Raw genomic sequence first — 8876 nt, forward strand, 5'->3', positions numbered from 1 at the left:
TGTGCAGAGAAAATGGCAATGTTAAAGTTTACCACGGACACACGGACACACACACACAGATAACCGAACACCGGGTTAAAACATAGACTCACTTTGTTTACACAAGTGAGTCAAAAAAGGCGGCAATACAAGGGTATCACGGAGTCATGACCTGGGTGCGGCCCGGCCCCCCTCACAGTATAAGGAGTTAAGGGCCGAAACACATCTCTGAAGACCTTGTACAGTTCAGCTCTCCCTAGAGTTTCTTATCACTGTGGTATGATTTGATTGACGTGTTAAATAATAAACTTGCGCTAAGGGTGGCTTGACAGTGTGCATTTACTATGGTATGATTTTGTCTGAATGACATATTAAATAACTATGTTTGCAAAACTTGTGTTCATGTTGAGTGAAACTTACAAATAACATAAAATCAATACAACAAAATGAAAAACAACAACAACGCAATCAAACAGAGTAAAAGGAACAACATACACACGCACACACACATATATATATATACACACGCACACACACTCAATATCCCCGAAAGAAAGTACGACAGAAACAGACAGACGAACAAGAATAATAATAATAATAATAATAATAATGGATACTTATATAGCACACTATCCAGAAATCTGCTCTAGGTGCTTTACAAAAATGCTTTGTTAACATAAAACATTACATCTATGTTACATACACACACCAAAATATGACTACACACACACATACATACACACACACACACACACACACACACACACTGCATACATACATTTTAACAATACATGTGTATCTAACAGCTACCCTAACACATACGCACACATAGGCAGGTACAAACTTACATAAACGCACGCACACACAATTCACATTCATATACATGCATGTAGTTATGTACACATACATATGTATACATACATAGTCAAGCACAGCTAACGCAAAGGAAGTGGACCTGCCACAACTGAACTTAAAGCAAACTTCTCTTCAGAATTTGTCACTTTTCCACAACACTGATGACAATTTTTTTTTTTTTTTTTTTAGTTGGTGTAAAAAAAACAACTTACTTGGGATAATCTTTGCTGTAGAAAGGAGGTTGCAGGATGGCTGCCGGAAACACTGGAACAACAACACGGCCGTGTTATTTTCATGTGTGCCAGTGTACAGTTCAGTTCAGGAGAGGGAAACTGAAGGGGAAGGAGGAGGAGGAGGAGGAGGAGGAGAAGGAAGGAAGAAGAAGAAGAAGAAGGAAGAAGAAGAAGAAGGAAGAAGAAGAAGAAGAAGGAAGAAGAAGAAGAAGAAGGAAGAAGAAGAAGAAGAAGGAAGAAGAAGAAGGAAGAAGAAGAAGAAGGAAGAAGAAGGAAGAAGAAGAAGGAAGACGGAAGAAGAAGGAAGAGGAAGAAGAAGGAAGAGGAAGGAAGAAAAAAAGAAGGAAGAAGAAGGAGGAAGAAGAAGAAGAAGGAAGAAGGAGGAGGAAGAAGAAGAAGAAGGAAGAAGAAGTAAAAAAAAAAAAAGGAAAAGCGTAGAAAAGTGAATGCGCGAAACAGGACAACAAAGAAGGAGAGTCAGTAGGAAGGAAACGAAGGAAAGAGAGGAAGGAAGAAGAAGGAAGGAAGAAGAAGAAGAAGGAAGAAGAAGAAGAAGAAGGAAGAAGAAGAAGAGGAAGGAAGAAGAAGAAGAAGAAGAAGAAGAAGAAGAAGAAGAAGAAGAAGGAAGAAGGAAAAAGAAGAAGGAAGAAGAAGAAGGAAGAAGAAGAAGGAAGAAGAAGAAGGAAGAAGAAGAAGGAGGAGGAGGAAGAAGGAAGAAGAAGAAGGAAGAAGAAGAAGGAAGAAGAAGAAGGAAGAAGAAGAAGAATGGAGCGAAACAGACTAAAAATAAGAATATGTTGACGAGGTGTTTGGAGCAGGCACACACATACACACACACACAGAGACCAAATCAAACACACGCACACTCACACACACACACACACACACACAAAGGATCCCTAGATGACAATATTTGTCAAAGGCACACACATATCATCGATCTTTTTTTATTTCATGGAAAGAAAAGAAAATGGCGGTCATAGAGAGAACAGCAAAACAGAGAAGGGGACAGTGACACAGCGAGAGAGAAAAGAGAAGAGGGAGGGGCAGGAGAGAGAGATTCAGATTCAGATTCAGATTCAGATATTTTATTCATTCAAGGCCTTAGCCCCCATATGAAGAGGGGCAAAAACATAACTGTATAATCAAAACAAGAATTAAACAAGCACGACAAGTCCTTCGAAAATAAACACACCACATACACCACACAAAGATTAAGACAGAATTGTCTCTCTTAACTGAAATGCTTTATGAAGATACAATGCTAAATTTCGAATAATGCTTTCATTATTAGATGCCATCAGTAGACCCAGACGGAACAAGCATGGCTCTGCATAATATTTCTTTGGTATGAACTTCACACGAAAATCATTCAGCACAGGGCACACCAAAACAAAGTGGACTTCATCTTCAACTGAACCTTTACACACTGGACACAGCAGATCAGAATCTTTTTTTATATTTATAGCGATAAGAACGAGCATTAATTTCTGAAATACCGAATCTAAACCTTGTCAAAACAGATCGTAAAGAGAGAGAGAGAGAGAGAGAGAGAGAGAGAGCGAGAGAGAGCGAGAGAGAGAGAGCAGAAAATGACAAGACAACACAGAATTTCTGTCAGCACAAATTCACTCACTGATCTGATTTTTCGTGGAGCTGTAGAAAGCATTGACAACGGCAGGGAACGTGGACCATCTGCAGTTTGGGAACAAAAGTATCATGCACCACTCATTCTGCTATCATTGTTTATTTACACACACATACATACATGGAATAAAGACTGGGATCTTTAACCTCCCCACCCTCTTTCTACTGGACCACGTGTGGTGGTGTGGGTGCTAGTCTTTTGGATGATACAATAAACCGGTGTCCCGTGAGCAACATACATGTAGAATAAGTTAAAGAATTTATTACCACAAAAGGGATGTCCCTGGCAAAATTCTGTATAAAAAAAAACCCATCTTGATAGTCAAATAAATGCACTTGCTGACAAAAAAAAAGGGGGTGCTGAACTGTGGCAAGCAAACTGAAAGGCAAACCACACAGGCGCACGCACGCACACACACACACACACACACACACACACACACCAGTGCATTTATCACCCTATACACCCCCTTCATTCCTCTCACTCTGCTTGCACCCGCCTTCTCCACCATCTCGTGAAGCAAAAACTGTTGAGAGAGAAAGAGAGACAGAGTGAGGGAGAAAGAAACACACACATACACACATACAGTCTTCAAACATGCATCTCTCTCCCTTACAGACACGTACACACATAAATACACTCTCACCCTCACCTCACACACATACACACACACACACACACACACACACTTCTCCCCCTTTCCGACATATATACACACATAAATACACTTTCACCCTCACCTCACACACATACACACATTTCTCCCCCTTTCCGACATATATACACACATTAATACACTCTCACCCTCACCTCACACACACATACACACACTCCTCCCCCTTTCCGACATATATACACACATTAATACACTCTCACACTCACCTCACACACATACACACACTCCTCCCCCTTTCCGACATATATACACACATTAATACACTCTCACCCTCACCTCACACACATACACACACTCCTCCCCCTTTCCGACATATATACACACATTAATACACTCTCACCCTCACCTCACACACACATACACACACTCCTCCCCCTTTCCGACATATATACACACATTAATACACTCTCACCCTCACCTCACACACATACACACACTCCTCCCCCTTTCCGACATATATACACACATTAATACACTCTCACCCTCACCTCACACACATACACACACTCCTCCCCCTTTCCGACATATATACACACATTAATACACTCTCACCCTCACCTCACACACACATACACACACTCCTCCCCCTTTCCGACATATATACACACATTAATACACTCTCACCCTCACCTCACACACATACACACACTCCTCCCCCTTTCCGACATATATACACACATTAATACACTCTCGCCCTCACCTCACACACACATACACACACTCCTCCCCCTTTCCGACATATATACACACATTAATACACTGTCACCCTCACCTCACACACACATACACACACTTCTCCCCCTTTCCGACATATATACACACATTAATACACTCTCACCCTCACCTCACACACATACACACACTCCTCCCCCTTTCCGACATATATACACACATTAATACACTCTCACCCTCACCTCACACACACATACACACACTTCTCCCCCTTTCCGACATATATACACACATTAATACACTCTCGCCCTCACCTCAAACACATACACACACTCCTCCCCCTTTCCGACATATATACACACATTAATACACTCTCACCCTCACCTCACACACATACACACATTTCTCCCCCTTTCCGACATATATACACACATTAATACACTCTCACCCTCACCTCACACACATACACACACTCCTCCCCCTTTTCGACATATATACACACATTAACTCTCTCCATACGAACGGCGCAAGAGACGACGTTAACAGCGTTTCACCCCAATTACAACCATCAAAATATTACAAGCGGAAGGCTCTTACACTGAAGAGGTGAATGTTGACAAAGAATACCACAATTCTGACGACGGAAGCTAAAGGTTGGGTCATAGAGACACCCACTGGACATCCGAGGGGTCTGTGTAGAGGAGAAGAGAGGACTGGCCGTACTGAGTGAGTTAATACACTTTCACCCTCCCGCACCCTCAAATCTCCCTCACACACACATACCTTTCCCTCCTAAGTACAGAGTACCACTCACTTGGTGCGATCCACAGGCTCCCTGAGCTGTTTGAAGTTGGCAATGGTGATGTGCCTGAGGTTGGCCAGTACGTTCTCAAAGTAACGCACCCTGGAGTATGTCACCTGTAACCCAACCCATCATGTCCTCGTTTCAGCGTTACAGGGACAAGTGTCGTTTCGGTATAACAATCACAGCTGTCTGTATTTTGTTTGGTTGTTTATTTGGGTGTATATATATATATATATATAGAGAGAGAGAGAGAGAGAGAGAGAGAGAGAGAGAGAGAGACAGAGACAGACAGACAGACAGACAGATATATAGGCAGAGTGAGAGTTTTTTTGTTTGTTTGTTTTTTTTTTACTGATGTAGGTTTCATAAACAGTTATAAATCACACACACACACACATCCGCACGCTCGCGCATACACACTGAACGGTGGACACCATAACACCCCCCCCTTCCTTAAAACACACACACACGCATGGATGAACACAACTGCACGCACACAAATACATGTTCACACATACTCAACATTTGCGCGCGTGGATGCTCACGTTCCGAGTGTGCTACACACACACACACACACACACACACACACACACGTACACACACAATCTTACATTGTGGTCAAACACACACACACACACACACACACACACACACAAACTCTCCCCTGGACACACACACTCAGCCCTACCACAACTGCACTTTCTTATCACACACAATATAATACTTACATCAGCATATTCTTCGTTGAGTGTAGTGTCATCCAAAATGCTGTCAGGATAGCCAATGTCTTCAACCACTGCCTCTGCCTGCAACCATAGCACAGAACAATCGGTCGGTACAGAAAGATCTACAGTAAGACTGAGAGATGCGTAATTCACTCGTCAGAACTGAAACATATTCCAGAGAATCCGATTCCCAACAGAATCGGACTAGACAACCGGAACAACTGATTTTTTGCAATCACAACTGAAAATGTAAAAAAAAAACCTTCCCTCTCTGTTCTAACCCCCCCCCCCCCTCCCTACAAATCACGGATTCTCGTTTCTCAAATCCAGATATAAGACACAAAACACTGGCAACCAGCATGTGCCCCCAATAAAAACACCGATTCACACAGCCACTACTGAAGACACAAAACACTGGCAACCAGCATGTACCCCCAATAAAAACACCGATTCACACAGCCAATAGTGAAGACACAAAACACTGGCAACCAGCATGTGCCCCCAATAAAAACACTGATTCACACAGCCACTACTGAAGACACAAAACACTGGCAACCAGCATGTGCCCCCAATAAAAACACCGATTCACACAGCCACTACTGAAGACACAAAACACTCCTTCACAACAGACCCGCGAATTCATGAAGTCAGAACTGATGACACCACCACTACAATCCACAAAAAGTCCCCCACTTTTCTGAGTCAAATTTGAAATAATTAAACGATACGCCACAGAGACACAAACATCTCACACAAAACCCAATTAAACAGAACGATGACACATGCATTCACAGCGAAGACCGAATTCTGTAGTCAATGCGCAAAAACCCTGCATACAATATAAAGACTGCAACGATTAACAGAATTTCATAAGATACAAAAAGAAGAATAAAAATCACTTTTCTTGCGTTTCATATGAAGGACAAACACCACACACCTAAGACAATAGATTTATGCATCCACAACCTGCGATACAAAAACTAACTATCCAATATAACCATCAATACCTTCTGCCAGAACTGAAGATACGAAAGTCAACGCAAACAGATAACTCTGACCCAACACGTGGCAGCAAAGCAGCAAGGAAATGCGAAACGTACATTTAAGGTCATATATAAGAAATGTCAGTAAATTTAAGATACAAAAAGAAGAATAACAAGACAGGCAAGGCCTTCAAGACTCACTTGTGATAAATTAAGTTCCCTAGCATTAATTACAGAGTAATTTCCCTTTTTTACTATCTGCACCAAAACGTTTGCAAAATAAAAAAATAAAAATTCCATGCTTAGCAAAAGAAGTTTCTGTTTGAACAAAAAATTATAATAATGACTCCTCTTGTTGTTGGGTCAGAATAAGAGGTCAAAGTGCCAAGTTTAGAGAATACAAAAAATATAAATATAACAGTAAATGCAGTTTGCATATAATTAGGCTTCTTATTTTATTTTTTTGTGCCCATCCCAGAGGTGCAATATTGTTTTAAACAAGATGACTGGAAAGAACTGAATTTTTCCTATTTGTATGCCAAATTTGGTGTCAACTGACAAAGTATTTGCAGAGAAAATGTCAATGTTAAAGTTTACCACGGACACACAGACACACGGACACACACACACACACACACACACACACACACACACACACACACACAGACAACCGAACACCGGGTTAAAACATAGACTCACTTTGTTTACACAAGTGAGTCAAAAATCTCTTACCTTCTCACGAGCAACAATCCTTGTGGGCTCATCCATCCAGTCAGCTTCTTCGATCAGTTCGTAGAAGGCCTCTCTGATGTTGTGAATCATCTCCAGAGCCTAGTAAACAGAGTAGCATAACAGACAGACTGGTAAGCTGGCGCTGATATGGATACTCTCATGCACATGCTGACTCAGCCACACACACACACTCACACACACACACACACAAACACACACACACACAGATGCAGAGATCTACCACCGGCAGTCCTTCAGAGAAGTTGATCCATCTACACTTTCACCCTGCCACACACTCCCTTCTGCTGTTCTAGCCCTTTTCTCCCGGGGGAACAAGCGATCAAGACAAACGAGTCTCCAGACAGCCATGAACCATTGCCGCTCCGTCAGCTGTGATTTGGGGTCGTGGTGTTGTGGTGGGGTGTCTTGACTGTAATATGTGTAGCTCGACTGACACGGATCACTGACTCGGAAAGGCCTGTGGTGTTTCTGTCTTTTGGTTTCCTTTCTGTCTTTCTGATGGCCAGAAATTCCTCCTGGTTATCAGTGTGTGTGTGTGTGTGTGTGTGTGTGTGTGTGTGTGAGAGAGAGAGAGAGAGAGAGGGTGAAGGGAAAGAATACAAATACGGTTTATTTAGCAAATTCAATCCTGTCTTCTTCTTCTTTTTTTTTCAAGCAAATATGATGCCACTGAAATTTCTCTTATTCTAAACACTTTATACAGATACAGACTTAAGTTTCGAACAGTATCAGCATTTGTACAGGACATTATTAATCTATCAGCACAGTACAGGACATTATTAATCCAACTATGAAGATATTTGGGCTCTTGGTAAAGTTTGGGGCAAAATATTGGTTTCTAACAAATTTTAGAAATGGACAACAGAGAAGAAAATGCAATTCATCTTTAGTTTCTTTTGAGAGACAGACAGACAGACAGACAGAGCGACACAGAGAGAGTGAGCGACAGACAGAGAGAGAAGAGCACGCATGCTGATGGGCACTGCAATGCGGATCATCTTCTAACAGGCCAGCTGAAGTCACACACTGTGTCATGACTTGGACCTTTCACCTATCACCTTGACTTCCAGAAATGTTGTCTTTAAAAATCACCGTACCACCGTACTTTGGACAGACCAAAGTGGCGTTCAGCTGTCCACAAAGGCGCCAAATCCTGTGAGGCCAACAGAATCGCTGCAGCAGAACAACGCAGACAGGCCAGGAAAAGCAGTGCCAGCAAGTCCCCGACAGCCGCCACCATCCCCCTGTCCACACTGCGTCAGAACCTTCCGGGCGCGGATTGGCCTGACCAGTCATCTGCGCACCCACAGAGCCCAACCCACCCACCTCCAGGATGACTAGATGGTCCTCGTCGATCCCGACAGACAAACCACACCACGTTTGATGAACAGTGGTTGAAAACTCCAAGCTCTACGCCATTTCTACCTTTCCCCCTTGGACTTTCACCTTGAACTTGACTCCACACACTTGTTCCTCTCGCCATGACAACCACTGCATCGTGATTGACGAAGACTGAATGGTGGTATGGATCATGATATGAAACAAGG

General features: G+C 42.5%; 1 protein-coding gene across 1 annotated transcript in view; it reads right to left on the bottom strand.

Annotated features, from left to right (window-relative positions):
• Positions 1 to 8876, bottom strand: part of LOC143287466 (neprilysin-1-like) — a 165828-nt gene that overhangs the window by 15235 nt on the left and 141717 nt on the right. Inside the window, exons 14-18 of the mRNA XM_076595468.1 lie at positions 7309 to 7407; positions 5597 to 5674; positions 4878 to 4981; positions 2704 to 2762; positions 1047 to 1098 (exon numbers count right to left, since the gene is read on the bottom strand). Of these exons, the coding sequence (XP_076451583.1) occupies positions 1047 to 1098; positions 2704 to 2762; positions 4878 to 4981; positions 5597 to 5674; positions 7309 to 7407 (392 nt within the window). The remainder of the gene's footprint in view (positions 1 to 1046; positions 1099 to 2703; positions 2763 to 4877; positions 4982 to 5596; positions 5675 to 7308; positions 7408 to 8876) is intronic.

Source organism: Babylonia areolata, chromosome 11, assembly GCF_041734735.1.
Source record: "Babylonia areolata isolate BAREFJ2019XMU chromosome 11, ASM4173473v1, whole genome shotgun sequence".
In the NCBI taxonomy this organism is placed as follows: domain Eukaryota; kingdom Metazoa; phylum Mollusca; class Gastropoda; order Neogastropoda; family Buccinidae; genus Babylonia; species Babylonia areolata.